We start from the raw sequence: 18,710 nt of genomic DNA on the forward strand, positions 1-18,710 counted from the left end.
AACAACAGTGCTGCTAGCATTACCAGCTAAACTATTACACTTAAAACTTTATGGTTTATGTATTTTAAATAAATAAACAAATACAAATTTTAACTTAAAAATTAAAAAGTTTCTACAATTTTTGATTTCTATGTCATGGAACCTAATTTGTGATACAATTTTTTAGATACATTTAGCACTTCCTTAACCGAAGATCAGACATCACTGAGCCTCCTAATCCCTCAGAGAAGAGGGCGATTCACAGCGACGGCCGCTGCACACGCTAACACTAGCTCTCCAGCCATGACTTCCTTTTGATTCTGCAGCCAGGATGGCTATTAGAGACAATCTGTGCACACAGGCATCTCATTATCCATCATCTTCATGAAGCCAGTCTATTTCCATCCCTCACTAGGGCTGCCGAAACATATAATAAAGCAATGCACACTGCACACCATATGCCACATTCTCTAACTCGCTCATTTCTGTCTCTACCTTTCTTATACTGGCCTAACATCTTTGGTTTACTCTCCTCCCAACATATGCTCTTTCCTGTGAGCAAGAAGCACATTTACGAAAATAAATATGCAGTTTGAAGAGAGACACAGAAGTAGGGCTAACACAGGTCAATAACAGCCTGAAGGTAAGTTGAAATGAAATGAAAGTTTGTCAGTTTGACAACTAGTAATCTCACTGAACATGACAGATATTATTTCCTGGGACAGTTCCACTGGGATAGCAAGTGAAATGTGAGTAGCATTACAAAATCTTTCTTGATCAACATCTTCCAGTGGTTAAGAATAGTGTTGGGGCAATGTGTTACAAGTAACGTGAGTTGAGTAATCCGATTACTTTTTTTTATTGAGTAGAGTGACACATTACTTTTATATTTTAAAAAAAAATATATCACTTCAGTTACTTTTTCAAATAAATAATGCAAGTTACTTTGTTTTCCAATTTACTGACTGCCATCTCTTTCAATGTTGAGAGTAAAACCAGGGACACACCAAGCTGACAATCGGCAGTCGGGCAGTTTTTATGACCGTCGGCTGACTTATTTTTTTCGGTGTGTTCCATAACTCTGACTCTAGTCGAATGACGTGTGTGAACAACTCTAGTTGAATAATAGAGCACTAATTTTGTTCGTTTGTGTTAAATAAAAGGCAAACTGTGCTGAAATGTGTTGCTTTTGAAATAATGCTTTGCTTGCTGTTGCTGCAGTCAGTTTCTTGACAAGCAGTTTCTCTAAATAAAGCTGGCTAGCATTGTTATAGTCTCTCCCGATAGAACCCCTTTCATTTCTCTTCCTTTTCCATTTCTTCCAAAGAAACTGTGGCATATCTAAATGTAATGTAAATGTTTACTAAATTGTAAACAAATACTAAGCTGTGCTGTCTCTCTTTCGCTATTTCTGGAATGTTTTTAGTCACGATAGCGTCTTCTACCATCATGGCCGACCGACTCAGACCTCGACCAAATCGGCATGTAAATCCTCCCTCTCAATACATTTGCTCACACTAAACATGTCAAAAACAAGAGCACATGGCTTGTGAACTCAATCACAATCCATGTGCTCAAACAAAATCTGACACAACCAGGCAGCCAATGAGAAGTCTCACCTACGAGTCCACACAGAACAAAAACTGGAGCACCAAACCGAAAACAAACTAGACCAAAGTGCCAGGATCCGAACACCACATTTCCGCACACAAAACGACTCGAAAACCTCAGACTTCAAAGAAATATTTTTGAGGCAAAATGGACCCCAATTTCAAGAATATTACACAAAAATGATTAATGAACCACAATTGAGAGGGTAGAACTGTACATATAATTAAATATGTACCTATAAATATGTAGTGTTGTCATGTTTTTGTGTTTCATTTGCCTGAGCAAACTTGAATCAGCACACACACACAGAGACAATACAGAGTGTCAGGGCTCTGTCGCCAAACAAGACCAAAGTGACAGAAACATGAAAATTACTTTCCATAAAAAGTAACACAACATTTTCTCAACACTGGATATGAAACAATAAATCATGATAAAGTTCTGAGTGAGTAAATGTAAAAAATAGGATAGTGTGAATAGTGTTGTACCTGGACAGGGAACGAAACACGGCTGCTGCAGTTCCTGCTCACTTTCCTTTCTCACGCGGTCTCCACACTTCTCGTCCTCCACCGCTTTAGAAGGGTATGGACTGTCCGGCCAGTCTGACCAGTGCACCATACACGTCAGGTTCCTCTCCCTCGTGCCCTCTCCACATTCAGCTCCCTGCACAAAAGCACACGGCTGACTCATTAATTTGAACGAGCGGTGAGCAGTGAGGCAGAGGAGCTTATTACAGTGACACCTCTCTGCGAATGACTGACATTGGGAGTGAAACATCATTTTGGCATTTCTGATGAACTGCGACGTAATCACACAATGTTTCAACGTCCACAGCAAAAACAACTTTTTTTTTTTTTTGCTAGTAAAAATACTTAAAGACCCTAAAAAAAGCAAACTTTTACTGGTTTTGAAAGGGTCATGAAACCATAAAACACATTTATTTGAGATTTTAAAAAGGTATGCACAGGTTGCACATCAGTGAAAACAACGAACAGCTATTTCATTCTGATTTAAAAAGCAAAGTCGAACCAACGACACAAAAAGTGAGGTATATGTGTTAATTCGGAGTGGTGGAGAGTATGCATCTCAGTCATCAGTTTCTGAGATTAACAAACACTTTTAATTCAATCACTGTTCTGTATCATGCAGAGATCGCTCTACGTTTCACGTAGAGCTGTTCGTTCACCTATGCCTGTTCAAGTCTGGACATGTGGTGTAAGTGTGTTTCTCAGTACAGTAGCACAAAAGTGTTGTTTGCATTTTCCCAACAACATGCAGATGCCCAACAACAGCACGCAGATGCAGTGAGAGCAGGAGATTGACATCCAACACATGGAACATATGACTAATAATATTTAATGCACGGAACGCCAAAATGAGTTTGGCAACGCTAGCAATAACAGTGCGGACCACACTTAATATTTGGACAGGAGCAAGCGTTTTTTTCAAGTTTTTATGGACATATTTCATACTCTCCTGCTCCAAACATGGACCAGTACAGTGCATGCGGACATAAATCTTTCTTTCTTCTTTAAATGAAATATTTAATACGTCTGATATATATACGTCTGATCATGAACGCTGAAAATTCAAAGCGGAATTTACAAAAAAAGTGCCTTTATTCTTTCTGTTAAACTGGTATTTCATTTGTTCAGAGCTATAATTACAATGTTATAATGTCGATTTATAATTATCGAAGAATAATCGATCAAAACATTTTCGATTTGTTCATGATAGTTGTTCGTAGTTTTTAATGAAGATTTTTGGGAGTTTGTTGTCAAAGGGTTATATTTTTAAAAAATACATCAAGGTGCCTTCAACTGTTATTTGTGTGTCATGACACTTTAAGAGACATTGTTTTTAGAGAATACCTTTTTTTTTAAATTAATTTAAAATATAATAATATTTTTATTGATTTTATTGAAGCTGCTTAGCTAGTTTTAAGTATATGCCAAACAAAAGTGTATGAGATTTATATTTAAAAACAGATTAAAAAACAATTCGGGCGAACACAATTTTGCTTAAGTTAATAGCAAAAATAAATAAAAAATACTGAGAAAAAAAATATTTTCATTTAAAACACTTTTCCTTCACTTTTCCATTAAGCTTTTTTTAGTGTTCAACCTCAAGATCAAATTTCTTCCTGTTATTGCATGTGCTTCAAACATTTTGTTTTTAATTTAAATACAATGTGCAATCGCAAATGTTAACTATGCTAATCACATTTGTTCAGATATGTGGCTTAGCTTGTCTCTAGAAATGTAAGTAATAATACAAACTACAAATAAAAATCAAAGACGAGTTATCACACATCTCACACATATCACAGATAGAAATTTATGAATAATCTGAAAGTGTCCATCACACCAAGCACCAAAGAAAGCACATAAATGCAAGTTAAAAGTGTGCAACGTTTCTTTTGTTCATATTGTGAGGAGGACAGCTTTTGATCTGGGCAAGCACGACTCTAGGGATGTGCGCAAAACCCCGAGACATACAATTAAAATCCTTCTCAGACACAAAAGAGAGAGGAGAGAAAAGCAGAAGAGAGGCGATGAAAATCTGAACTCTGCCACTGTTCTCCTCTAATGATAAGACTGTGGATCCCAGCATGATTTTAATCAGCAGTTACCTCACGTCTCAATGACATAAAGTTCTTCTCTCACACACAAACTCGCCATGTGCGCATGCAATTTCTACAAATTTCAATTAAAGAACTCCAGTGTTGTGCCAGTACCAGATAGACATGCAGAGCGGATGGTCTCAACACCACTTGATCGTATGAAACATGGATTGAATACCCTCAGGTAAGATGATATGCAATAGCCAGTAAATGCAGAATACATGCTCCATTTATTTTTGCCCAGGATCTACCTCCACTCTGCAGGGAGACCAATCGCTTACAAGCCAGGTGTAGCAGGGGCTGATGGGACAGGGTTTGGTCTGGGAGAGCTGGGAGGCACAGGGGCGCCCCTCCTCATGAGCCTGCTGTAACACACTGCGAGAGCGAGTCATAACACCTGCAACAGAGACGCAAATGAAGAGACATCTGTGAATGCACTGTATAAAAATATGGCAAACAGCAGAAGCGTTGCTAAAAATACATCAAGCCTGCATTGGTGCACACTTTAGCAGCTTGGGACAAAGCTGTGGATTTTAATGCATTATTCACACGTTGTATAGCTGAAATATTTATAAACTGTACAATTCAAGAATAGACAGAAACTGTCATTTTTTAAGAGATTCCCCAAAGACCATCTTACACCAGCATGAATTTCATGTTGGGCCAGGCCGATTTAACAATGTTTAAAACTATAATTTAATATCAGTAGTTGTAAAATTGTTTCCACCACAATGAACAGTTTTGTCTAAAAAATTATTATTATTATTATTATTTTTTTTTTTTCAGTTATAATTTTGTCAAATTATGTAAACATTGTGAAAATATTATTTGGAATATTTATTTTGGATACATAAAATGATAGCTATGCAATAAGCCAAAAGAGTTCACTATTTTATTCTAAAAATGTTGAACAAATAATATCAATATTGCCAATTTGTTTTAATTGAACATCAGTATATTTAATGATGCCTGGCAAACTGACAAATGTTTTTAATATCATTAGGATATATAAAATTTAACTTAATATTTTATGATCTAAAATCAATTTGGATGCAACAGATTTCCTTCCAATGAATATATTAAAATCAGGTGATACTGTAATGGCACTTTTCCACAACACAGTACCAGCTCGACACGTCTTGACTCGGCATGCATTTGTTTGGTTTTCCACTTTGTAAAAGTTGTACCTGTACCTGCTTTTGGGTACTTTTTTTTTTTGTATCACCTCCGGCGAGGTTCTGAGTGAGCTGAGGCGATACTAAAATGTGACGTGAAAACAATGCCGAGAATCGTCACTATTCACTACGTTATCACTGCACGCGCCAGATGGAGTATCCAGAATAACCCCGCCATTTTGAAATAGTTTGGCCAGAGATAGTTACTAAATTTAAAACTATTATTATGTCGACTCGGAAGAATAGGCCGTGGTTAAAGCTTTTCTTTTGTATGATTAGTATAATCACATTTAAGATTACACCACAGTAGTTTCGTGTGGCATCGCTATGACCATTGACAGTAAACGAAATGGACGCAGCGACCCCATTTATTTCAATGGAGAAAATTGAAGCCTGTTAAAAGCTGATAGCCAGGCGTATTGCGCTGGCTCAAACCATAGACAGTAAAAGAAATAGACAAAGCGACCCTGTTGATTTCAACAGAGAAAATTTAAGCCAGTTAAAAGCTGATCGCCAGGCATAATGCGCACGTGAGCAACTTGTCTTCTAGTAGCTGTGCCAAGTGAAATCTGATTAATTACCTTCCTCATCTCACAGAGATGGAGAGAGTGAGTATTAGCTGTCCATGAGCTTGCAGCAGGATCAACTTTATGACTCTCCATGGGCTTCTCCTTTGACTGGACTTTATGCCTCCACGTCCCCTAGACTGCCTGCTAGCTTCTCCTGTCTCTACGGTAATTTCTCTACTGTGCGACGGAGAGTCGATTTGTTATGATGAAATCGTCAGCCTATTTTTACAAAAACTGTTTCTACGCGGCCATAGCGCAAGATACAAGGTAATGGAGCCTTTTATACATTGTTGTGTTTCTTTAGAAATAAATAATGGACAAATGGAGTCTTTGGATGCCTCAGATGTAAAGTTATTCGCAGTCAAAATGACACCAAAATGAATGGGAGTCAATGGAATGCTAACAGCAGGTGATGGTTTGCTGCAATGGCGTCCCCCGGGAGGCTTCAGTTTCTGGCGGATGGATTACCCCCTTGGCTATGACGACCGGGTACTATTTGTGGAGGTACTGTCTGCAATGGAAAATGTACCGAAAAGCGAGCAGAGTAGAGGCAGGCCAAGGCAAGTTGAGTCAAGTCGAGCGATATTTAAAAGTCGAGTCGAGTCGTAACTGTTACGATTCGACTCGTTGAAGTCCATGGTGCCAGAAGTGTCCAAACATACAGAAATAACCAAGAGGTCCTCGCTGCAGTCTGTAGCACGATGACGTAGCTGGACGGTCCAATACGTGTTGGACCCTGTAACGCGCGCATGCGCACTAGTCAAGTCAAGTCATCTTGATTTATATATCGCTTTTAACAATTTAGATTGTTTCAAAGCAGCTTTAATTTAAAGTAACAGATTGTTTTTGCTTTATAGCGGTTCATGAATAATGTAATTTTACAGCTAGTTAGTTTTGATTCTGTCGAAATGATCATTTGTTATTAAATTAGGGGATGATACCGTTCTCTCTAAACAGACTTTAAACGCGATCCTGTGATAAACGCTGATGGCACATGCACATTAAGAATTCATAGGCCTAGTTAGAGAGTTGGTGAACAATCGTTGATCTTCCCAGAATACATTTAAATATGGTCACGAGCGAGCTCTTATATTCAGAGCTTTCAGAATAAAACTTTTTTTTTTTAAATAATAATTGCTACTTTTTCCTTACAATTGCGAGTATAGGCTACTTTTCGCAGACATTATTTCTCAGAATTGTGAGATATAAAGTCAGAATTGCGTGAAATAAAGCCTCAATCGCATGTTATAAAGACATAATTGCTTGAAATAAAGCCTCAATCGCATGTTATAAAGACAGAATTAGGTGAAATAAAGCCTCAATCGCATGTTATAAAGACATAATTGCGTGAAATAAACTAAAGCCTCAATCGCATGTTATAAAGACCGAATTAGGTGAAATAAAGCCTCAATCGCATGTTAGGCCTATAAAGACATAATTGCTTGAAATAAGCCTCAATCGCATGTTATAAAGACATAATTGCGTGAAATAAAGCCTCAATCGCATCTTATAAAGACAGAATTAGGTCAAATAAAGCCTTAATCGCATGTTATAGAGAAAGAATTAGGTGAAAGAAAGCCTCAATCGCATGTTATAAGGACAGAATAGGTGAAATAAAGCCTCAATCGCTTGTTATAAAGACAGAATTGCGTGAAATAAAGTCGCAATTGTGTGATAAAGTCAGAATTCTGACCATTTTTCTCGCAATTCTGAATGTATAACATAAATGCGAGTTACAAGATTTATTTTCCCCATGCTGTTATTATTTTAGCATTTTCCTTACTTATTCATCAATAATTACTTATAATTATTTAACAGTATTATACTACAGAGTTTGAACATCATCTCAGTACAATATTGAGCTTACATATTACTTAAAACCAATGCATTCGAATTATAATCAGAGATCGGCACTGCGCATGCGTAAATGACGTCACCAAAACACACATCCATCCACTACGTATTTGACCATCCAGCTACGTCATCGTGCTACAGGCTGCAGCGAGGGGTGTCTCGAAATAACTGCAAATGGAATTTGAGAGTAATGGAGGACAGAAAGCGAATGATGACTTTACTTTCTCTACTTTTCTGTTCCACACACACATCTTATCATATGATATATTTTGCACAGTGCACAATGATACTTATAAGAGCTTGATAGCACATAGTCATCATTCACTTACATTGTATATGAAGGTGGAGTTTGTAAATTCTGCAAAAAAATCTACTTTTGTGCTCCATATCTACTTTTGTACGGGTGAGTAAATGATGAAAAGCCGGGACAGATAGAAGGTCCCTATCCTCACTACACAGGGGAACTGACAGTCTTGAAGCTTAGAACAAGGTAGGGGCTTCCTTTTCCAACAGAACCTCTACCATCCACTGTCCGCACTTATTTTAATGGAATGACGAGGTTAAGATACAAAGCATTATGGGATTGTACTGTAAGATGATGACCATGTGATGCTAGCAGGGTACTCAAGTGGTAAATAAAAGGCTTTTCAGAAGAAAACAATTTCGGGCCCATCATTCCATTCACCCAAATTCTCAAGAAAAAGCAAAAATACAGACACTTCATCAATGTACATTTTAACTGAACTGCACTCTAGTGAGTTTGACTGTAAAAAGCCCTCCTTCCAGTTGAGCATTAAACATGAAACACACACACACACACTAAAATAGAAATACTGTACATTCACAGCACAACATAACTGCTCATCAAATGCTGCCTTCAAGAACTGCCTCTACAGCTGGCCGCTTCAAGGACATCATTCATTAAAACAGAGGCACTCCAGCCAGATGAGGAAGCCATTAAAATGACGTGATATGACAGTGGAAATATTTCTACTTGATTCTAGGGAGATGGAAGGGTTGGGGCAGGAATAGGGGGAAATTAGTGTTAGAAAGAAGAAAGAAAAGAAAAACCACACAATTGTTTGGGTCTCCTGAGCTCCACTGCCAAATGCATTACATTTCTATGTATATAGACAACACATAATGAATCCCAAACTCTTGGTCCCTAGCGAGGTGCACAAGAGATAACGCTGCTTTGACACAGACAGCAAATTCTCTTCTTCCAGCCCTCATAGCGTGCATTTATTTCTTTGCTCGTGTATGTAACCAAACACATGCTGAGAACTTCCTGTTTGCAATGCCTGGAGAAATCCCTTTGGATTTAAAAAGTATGCCTGGTCTGAGATAGGAAGCTGAAGGCTGAATGAAAATTAATTTAAATTGTGTTGAACGTGTCTTATTAAGAGAAAAGTCAGCTGAACTCCCACAGTGTTATTTGAGCAATAGAGACCCAGGCTGCTCTTAAGACTAGCAATTAGCCTATTTTTTTTATTGCATCAAGCAATGGTACCGTTCAATCAGCCAAACAGGGCAATAAACTCCGAATTAACAGGTGCAATTTTGAGAACACTAATGGATAAAATAAATGTTTCCCTTTGACTGATAAATCATTTGCTGTGTTCAGGAAAGCAAGGGTTTCCCAACCAAGAGGCATTAACCTGTAAGCCGATCTTTAAATATGATTCATGACATAACATCCATAATTAAAAAGGGATTCTGACATGGCATGGTAATGAATGCAAAGTAAATGCACACCACCTGATAGTGTGAGCCTAGAGCAAGCAGAGTGTTTATTATCTCCATGGAGCTCGGGAGTACAGGTTTGAAGGTTAGGTTGGATGCAAATGAAAATGTGTCAGCTGCACAAGAACATTATATTATTATAAACTGTAATTTGCGTGCATGTTTCTCCATGATCCTTCTTGATTTTAGAAATTATGAAATTAAGTCTGTATATGTTTGGAGTCAAATGCAAAATCAGTCATGGGAAGGCAACCTGAATTTTATTTATTGTACCTAGTGCTATAAAAATACACTGCCATTCAAAAGATTTTTAAGGTTTTTGAAAGAACGTTCTTAACTTCTTACTGTATGCTTACCATGGCTTAACCTAATCAAAAATACATTTAGATCAGTCAGTAATAATGTGGAAATATTATTGTTACAATTTAAAATAACTGTATTTTATTTTACATTTTTGTTAAAGTGCCCCATATTACACTATTTTAAACATTCCTAATTTTGTTTTGGAGTTCTCCTACAATAGGTTTACATGCATCCAAGGAACTAAATTCCAGCTCCAGAAATTCTCCAGAATTCACCTATTACACAGTGATACGAATAGTAAAAATGATACGGACAGTAACAGTAACAACGTCAGTTTTACAGTATCAATTTCAGGGCGAGTCCTCTGCCTCGTGAAGTGCATGCAAAGTGGAGAAAAGTGCAGAAAACAGCGTCTTCTTGACATGTCGACAGCACAACATGTTGCTTCTCAGCGACTGTACATCTACACTGTTTGAAGGCGGGTCATTGTACAGGTAGATGTTGTTTGCTGACAGCCAATGAAGACTATAGGCTGACATTGTGCAAATTTGTAATAAACCAAAGTAGATATGTTACGGATATGGGACCGGAATTGATGATGACTCGTCTCAGCTGTTCAGAATCGATTATTTCTTTTAGGAGACAATAACTTTATTTGTCGTGCTCTTTGATCTTTTACATTCACAATTTTACAGCTTACACACTACATGAAAGGTAATAAAAAAAAATAATAAAAAAAAACATAATAGGGGCATTTTAAAATTAGTTTTTTTTTTCTTTTGTTGGCAAAGCTGATTTTTTTTGCAGCTATTACTCAAATCTTTTTTTATTATTATCACTGTTAAAAAAAAAAAAAATTAAAATGGTAAAGAGTTATGGATTCCTCAATCATGTTTTACAGGATTCCTTGATGAACAGAAAGTTCAAAAGAACATAATTTGTTTGATATAGAACATTCTGAAACAGACATACATTTTTCATTAATTTAAAGCATCATTACTGAATAAAAGTGTCAATTTATGGAAAAGATTAAATCTAACTGACCTCAAACTTTTGAACTGTAGAGTAAATTTTAACTAAATCAGGTTTATTCACTTTTATTGCGTGTATTATTTAAAAGCCAACAACAGGCTGTCTTTATAATATCACTATTTTTCTCACACAGAAAACTTTTTTTAATGCATTATATAATAGGCTATCTAGCAGCTTTTATATTTTAAAAAGGGGATCATAATTCCGTCGTAAGGGGATCATTATATTTTGGGGCTCCTGACGTCAAAAACCCTGCTTTATGGCACAGTGTACTCACAGAGAAATGGCCTTCTTCTTATGTATGCTGCAACGCATTCTCATCCTTTAACGTCATATAGAGCGCTATATGACAAAACGGCGCTATACTACGCTAAAGGCACCCGTTATCGTTAATATAACACGTGCTGTGAGGGCTAAGTTTAGGTGTGGGGTAGGGTGTACGTGTCATATTCACGCTAAAGGATTTATAACGTCTTGGGTTCGCGTGTTATATTAACGATAACGGGTGCCATGTGCGTAGTATAGCGCCGTTTTGTCATATAGCACTCTATATGACGTTAAAGGATGAGAACGGGCTGTATAATTACATGCTGTGACTCACCTTTACTGCCACAGGTGTGTGAGCACTCCGTCCAGGGCGCCCAGTCAGACAGGATGCAGTTAAAGGGACAGTCCACCACACAATTCATCGCCAGTCTCCACGGCTGAGACAGGCCCAGCTAAAACAGTGGGACATGCATTAACCCCTTCACCACACACAATCTATGTCTGATGAACCAACTGTGAGCCAATGAGGGGCTATTACTGTAAAAGACTTCAATGATAGAATCATTTAATGGATATGGAGCAATACTGTAGGGAGTTAATGGACAGTCATGGCTGATTTGCAGTGCATGCAGTTGAAGGACATAATACAATCCCACAGTGCTTAATTCCCCCTCAGAGAACACTTGTTCTGAGAGGAGTAGCAGGAGATGAAGGTTACCTCCTCGCACACACTCAAATCCACCACTTTGCCATCACTGCGGACGCAATCTACGAGTCGTGTCCTCGTGCCCTGGCCGCAGATGGCATGTTCGCTCAGCTGACAGGTGCTCCAGCCTGCCCCGTAACCAAAGGGTACAAAAGTACACACACACACATACAGGAAATGTCAGACCAAAGCGTCAATCTAATTTCACATTTCTGTACACAGCATTTCAATTCATATGAATGTCTATTCATGACTAAATAACAATGTGCATACGCAACACATTCTCACCCCAAGGCGTCAGCCCATTCTCACCCCCAAAGCGTCACTTAACTGACGCCTTGGGAAGCATTTGGACATGCTTCAATATCTGACGCTTTAGGCGCCCTTTAGCATCAGTAAGATGACGCCCTAGGATCACGTGTACCCTACCCCCACCCCACACCTAAACCTAACCGCGTCCTCTAACTGACGCTTTCCTTTAGCGTCAGTTAGATGACGCCGTAGGATCGCGTCATGTAAGTGACGTTAAAGGGTGCCTAAAACGTCAAATATTGAAGCATGGTCAAAGGTGACGCCTTGGGGTGAGAATGCGTTGAATATCAGGAGGAGAAGCTTTTCATCAAAGTATATTCAAACACACACAAATGTTGATATTGTACACAACCCCTCGTGTTGTCTGAAGCTATATCAAAACACAATTCTATAAAATTGTAGGATTTTGTAGTACTGTCATAATGGCTCACTCCATATTTAATATGACATATTAGTACATATGTACACTACTATTCAGTAATTAAAAATACTTATTTAACATTAATATTGATAATGTTACAAAGTATTTCTATTTCAAGTATTTCTATTTCAAAGGAATCATGAAAAAAATATCACAGGTAACTTAAAAATATTTAGCTTTGATAACACTAAGAAATAATATTTGAGCATCATATCAAGATATTAGAATGATTTCTGAAGGATCATGTGACTGAAGACTGGATTAATAATGCTAAATTTGTAATGAATTACATTTAAAAAAAACTGTTATTGTAAACTGTAGTAGTTTAAAATAAAACTTTATTTTGGATCAAATAAATGCAGCCTTGGTGTGCATAAGAGAAGTTCCAATCTTACCAACCCCAATCTTACCAACTTTAGAACAACAGTGTAGTTTTCGTAGAAATATGCAAATTGTGATTAAGCTAATGTCTTTGAAACAGCAAAGTAGAGTAGTGAGACGCACTGTGATCTGAAGGCAGATGTTAAGCCGTCTTTATGATGGTAATCTGTCTAAATCAGTCGAATGGCTTCAAGGAGCAGTATCAGTATTGATATGATCAGCGATTTCATGGTCGCTGTGCAAGAAAGCGCTTATAATCTCCTTCATATCTCCATGCCCATTTCCTTCATTTGGGTCTATCTGGGGAATTAGTATCTATCTGCTTTATAGGATGATCCTTCACATGTGCAGATGCCCTGGTTAGATCAATATAGATGGCAAGGAGTGGCTGCAGGCGAACAGACAATCTAAAAGAGTGGATTCCCATCAGTTCAGAAGTTCAAATTCTAAGAGAGAGCAACATAAAGGTGAGAGGAAGAGTACGAGCCCTGATCTTACGTGACCTGGAAACTCACCCTTAGACATCATGTAGAATCTACTAATCTACTAATATCTACTAATTAGTAAGTGGAGAGTATCTCCCAGTACTCAACTGGAAGGCTTCCTTCTATGGCTGTAGTAGCCTGCTGCTTAAAGATCTGGACTGAAGCCCAAAAGATTGCGGGTCAGAACTTTGCAAGGGCAGATCCTTGAGCAATAATTGTGTTCTTGATAAAGGCACTTTATCAGATTGCCTTAGGGAAGCTGTCCTTGTAACTTTTCTTTCTCCTTTTTGCCACTTTTATCAAAATACATACAGCGTGATCTAAAAGTCCATGCTGAGAATCTTGGGTTCAATATCCAATGTGAGATACAACATTTAAGCAAGGTTCAATTTGTTAACATTAGTCAGGTAGCATGAACTAACAAATAACAAAAAAGCAATTATTAATTTAAGGTTCATGTTAATTTAGAAATGTACTATTATTCAACACACTCCCGTGGCAATTCGCAACTATATTATGTTTTTGGCACAGTAATGGCTTATATGTACGATTTCTAGTTTCTGTTAATAAAAAAAAAAATGTCTAAAAACCAGCGGCTTTGTCATAATTACGGCAAAAATAACGAACATTTCTTGTGTGAAAAGAATTGAGGACCACAGACTGCTTTAGAATGTGCTGTTGAAGTGAACAGTCATTACATGCCACTGATTATATTCAGTATTGTGTCAAGCAGAATGAGAGAAACCCACTGGAGACATCGTAGTGATAATTGAAGCAGGTGCTGTTGAGGATGCAGGGCTCTGTCTGGTTACTGTCTAGACACACTCTGTCAGCCACTGGGGGGCGCAGCATGTGTCTCGTCCTCGTCCGCGCTGTGCTTTCGTCACATGGCTACGAATAAAAACAGTTAAAATGTCAATGGGGCTTTGACACCAAGCACACTATTTTAAAAGTGCATACATGAACAAGTTACTGCCGTGCTGTGTCCCGCTGGCTGCATTATGAAAAAAAAAAAAAAAAAAAAAAAAAAAAAACACAGCACACATGGTCTTGCAAAGCTAAGTGCACTGTTAGAAGCTGTTAGGCTGCAGGCAGCAACTAATCTGCATCTCCATCACTGTCAGACGCTAATGAGACCCTTTAAACGACTAGCTGGCCACGTTCCTATTGGGGAGTGAGATCATCAGCACGAAATCTATTCAGCTCGTGCCATAACTGTGCACCCAGGTTTTTTGGGAACATTTCATAATTATGTAAAACTGAAACCAATTACACAAGCTCAATCACCGAACATTGGTGTTTGACATGTATGCCATGCTGGCTGAGTGCTTTGACAAAGCGAAGAGAACAAACAATGCTTGGAACTGAGACCGTACAAGGTAGAATTGCGATCTAATGTGATTAGCGTAGAGACCAAATTATGCTGAAATGGCTTGGCAGTCTTGTGTAGGTTGGGCCGAGCCAGGATAACACGTCCAGTTTATTTCTGATTTGTTGAGGGCGAATTGAAGAGCTGTTTGCACATCAATGAGTCAGTGGCCCGATGGCAAATTGTATCTAGGGTAACTTTTTATGCACAACATTAATTAGAATAACAAATGCTTCATTACTACTGGAGGTTCATCTGCATACTGATTTCACTTGTCTCCATATTCACCGTTTGATATTTCGCAGGAACTCTGGAGAACTGTATGAAGATTTGACTTGCGAGGCAGCATTAATTTGAAATATTTAAATGGATGCAAAACATCTTGACACTTTGTTGTCATGGCCCGGGCTGAGAAAGAATCTTGCAAAAATATACTGTAAAACGTTTCTGTTCTTAATTCACAGACAGAAATGATCTCTCAAGAGGCATATCTCATAAGAGCTCATAAACACCAGTGCATAATTTTCACCTACAAAATGTCAACACTGCAATCTTTCTAAAAAACAGCTTAGAGCAGTATGAATCTCTATGCTAGTTTATGCTGGTCAAATGTTAGTGGAACATGACCAAAGTTAATCAGTTTTAATCTGCTGGGATACATGTGTGAACTTAAGGATAACTGACTTCATGCATAAAATACACTTAAGTACCAGAGATGCATACATTATATTGGTACCAGTTTGGCATCCACTTGATGGTAGAGATACGTGGATGGGCTATTATTTCATCCACAACCAATTTTCAAAACCGATTAAACAGATATTTTTAATAGTTAAATCTAAATATTACACCTAAATGTAAATGTTAAATCTAAATGTTAAATCTAAATTTTTCTTGTGAAACTTGAATTTGCATGGCCTATTAGCTAAATATTTTTATCCTATTTTAAACTAGCCTACATACTAATACATTATTATTTCACTTTATTTTTTTAGCAAACAGATAGAATGCTCAAATTAAATAACAAGTAATTTACATTGTAGGCTAATTATCTGTCAGGGTGACGAGACGACTATAGACCTTATTCAGAGCAGGGCCATGACAGGTATGAAAGTGAGGCTGTGAGGGATAGACTTACCGTGTTTTCAATGGCATCCGCTGTAAAAAGCTGAATAAAGCAGAGCAGATTACTTACAATTTTCCACAGCTTACATTGTCGGGAGTTTTTTGTCAACTGACATTTCTTAGAAAGATATTTTTTCCTGTGTTTCATGAGCAGAACAATCCGAAAACACATTAAATAACAATAGAGCCCATTGAAGAGATGCAAGTCTATCCCTTACAGCCTCGCTTTCATTCTCATTAAAAATCAAAGATGGCGCTGCCGTGAATAAGGCGTATAGGACGAGCCTGTTATGAAGACTCCCGTTAACTTTGATTGAACGGTAAGAGTGCGGAGAGCGCGTCTTTTTCAGGCACAGTGCAATTCATTTGATACCATCAACAGGCCTAACGATCATATAATAAACTACAGAGCCTGAATATTAAAGAAACGCCGACTCTATCCATTCCGAAATTCGATGAAAGTCCACCGCACAACAGTAGACATGTTCAAATTTGTAATTATCGAATCGGAAATCGGAAACAACACCAATTCTGCGACACAGATTAACTTTTATTGATATCTCTATCAGACAATGCCTATTATCAATGCCAAAAGAAACAACAGTCAGTGAAAAATGATTAAAATAAATAAATACATTTCCCAATGTAGATATAGTCAGATAACAATATTTAACTATATATTTTTCATTTGATTGGTTCAACCGCCCGCCACCCGCCCGAATTTAATTAAAAAAAAAATTTCCGTCACGTCATCTGCCCGATCTGCAGTTTATCCGCGGAGTCCACGACTGTTACTGCCAACTGTGCATCTCTATTGTAAAGAATTCTTAAAAAAGAATTTCTTTAAGAATTTTAAACATTACGTGAGCTTAGAATTATAAGGTTCTATCTCCGTTTAGGGTAGTTATGAGATATTGAGCATCAAAGTTTTTACATCCCAGCTGGCAAAACTGTTATGCAGTATAATCTTCTGTTATAGCTTTATCTATTAATCTTTTTATTTATTTTTTTTTTACAAAAAATAACACCACACAGGCATTAATAAACACCTAATGGATCAGATTAAGACCAAAAAGTGGAGATACAGTAGAACCTTATAATTCTAAGCTCATGATTAATAAGACTTATCAACCCCAAACTTTCGAACAGTATAGTGTACACTATTTATCAGTTATCGGCCATAACATGAAAATAATGATCTGCTTATCGCTCTCTTAGCTTAAGAGTGGGCAAATACATTTTAGGGTCTCTTTATGCTAGTCTTTGCATCAGGGTCAGCTAACAATGTTAAAATTGTGACTTCAAGATATACAGCACAAGACAAAAAGGACGTCTTACTATTGAACAGGTGCTCCATTGACTCCACTGGGACATCACACAGTCATCAGGGCATGGAAGGACACAGGTCTGAGCTTGGGGAGGGATTTCTTCTTGGTCACACAGGGTCTCGTTCACACTGCTAACCGAATCCCCACTAACACGCCTCACACACCTGTCACGCAGAAAGAACAACAGAATGAGGATGTGGAGGACAAGGGTGGCAGACCGGAATGGGTCGTGACCCCTCCGAGAAGCATCTGTGATGGGGTGTACTCTGTAAGAATGTGTCCTTGCTCACCGGATCTTGCGGCTTTGGACACCCTCTCCACAGGCTGGCAGTTCGTCTACTGTGTTGATGGTGCAGACTGACCAGGGGTCTGTTACCCACTCGTACTGACCACACTCGCTTTGACAGGGTACAGCCTCATACACCTACAGACACACAAAGACAGCCATAATCAAACAATTTCAGCTAAATTCATTTCAATTTTGAAGCTTTCATGATTGTTCTCACACATACAGGTGGTTAAAGTGAACCAGAAATGCTGGAATACATTAAAAAAGAAATGTAAGGAATCTTGTAATCTGTTTTATATTTATGAGATTCCCTGTAGACATTAGTCAGAGTAGACGCTATCTTTAATCTGATGCAAACAAAAAACAAAGCTGTGAGGGATGGAAGTACAGTCTGTTCAACAGTCTTCTTGTAATAACTTTATCCACTTCTTACTCAGCCAACATCACTTAAACTGGGGAAGAAAAAAAAAAAGTTTGCCAATAAGCCCCACCAGGATTTCAATTGACTCTATTCCTAAATTATAAAAAAAAAAAAAAAAAAAAAAAAGACGGAATCAGCTTTTGACTGAAACAAATTACAATTTTTGTGTTAGTATTAAAAATCCACCAATAATCATGCATTCATTTGAAATATTAAACATGCATATCTAATAAAATAATGTACTTTAATCTACTTGTGAAATCAGGCATCATGAGGACAAGACTATGATGATTAATTCTCATTGTATACAGCATTATGTATACAAACAATGAAGCTCTAGCCCATAAAACCTTAATTTTGTCTGCTGCTCTTAACAAAAAGCCTCTGAAAATTCTCTAATGCGGTTTTAAAGTGAACTGGTTGAAAAAACACGAGACACGTGATTAATGCTTGGAGGAATCACTTAGGAATATTACATATTACAAATGGGCCTGCATGCCTCAAATCTATCTTTTTACAACACCATTATTTAAACTGTTTGGCACACATATAGTGCGCTATTTGGTTCAATTTCCTGGAGGAACTGTACAGCAGCTTGACCTTTAACCTTCATGCTCAAAAATTCAGGTTTGTTTAAGGAGGAGAAAAGTCCTCCCCAATCCACTATAAACTTGGATTCAGGTTTGGCCTCACAAAATACCCAAATTTTCATGATCC

At 37.7% G+C, this 18,710-nt stretch overlaps 1 protein-coding gene across 2 annotated transcripts in view; it reads right to left on the minus strand.

Moving 5' to 3' along the window:
• thsd7ba (thrombospondin, type I, domain containing 7Ba) overlaps positions 1 to 18,710 on the minus strand; it is a 209,722-nt gene that overhangs the window by 12,146 nt on the left and 178,866 nt on the right. For both annotated transcript variants that reach the window (XM_089133301.1, XM_039655480.2), the window contains exons 17-23: positions 17,574 to 17,707; positions 17,294 to 17,447; positions 14,211 to 14,352; positions 11,875 to 11,990; positions 11,491 to 11,608; positions 4,465 to 4,610; positions 2,079 to 2,253 (exon numbers count right to left, since the gene is read on the minus strand). In XM_089133301.1, coding sequence (XP_088989427.1) covers positions 2,079 to 2,253; positions 4,465 to 4,610; positions 11,491 to 11,608; positions 11,875 to 11,990; positions 14,211 to 14,352; positions 17,294 to 17,447; positions 17,574 to 17,707 — 985 coding nt within the window. The remainder of the gene's footprint in view (positions 1 to 2,078; positions 2,254 to 4,464; positions 4,611 to 11,490; positions 11,609 to 11,874; positions 11,991 to 14,210; positions 14,353 to 17,293; positions 17,448 to 17,573; positions 17,708 to 18,710) is intronic.

This window comes from Pimephales promelas, chromosome 7 (assembly GCF_988280905.1).
Source record: "Pimephales promelas chromosome 7, fPimPro1.hap1.1, whole genome shotgun sequence".
Lineage (NCBI taxonomy): Eukaryota > Metazoa > Chordata > Actinopteri > Cypriniformes > Leuciscidae > Pimephales > Pimephales promelas.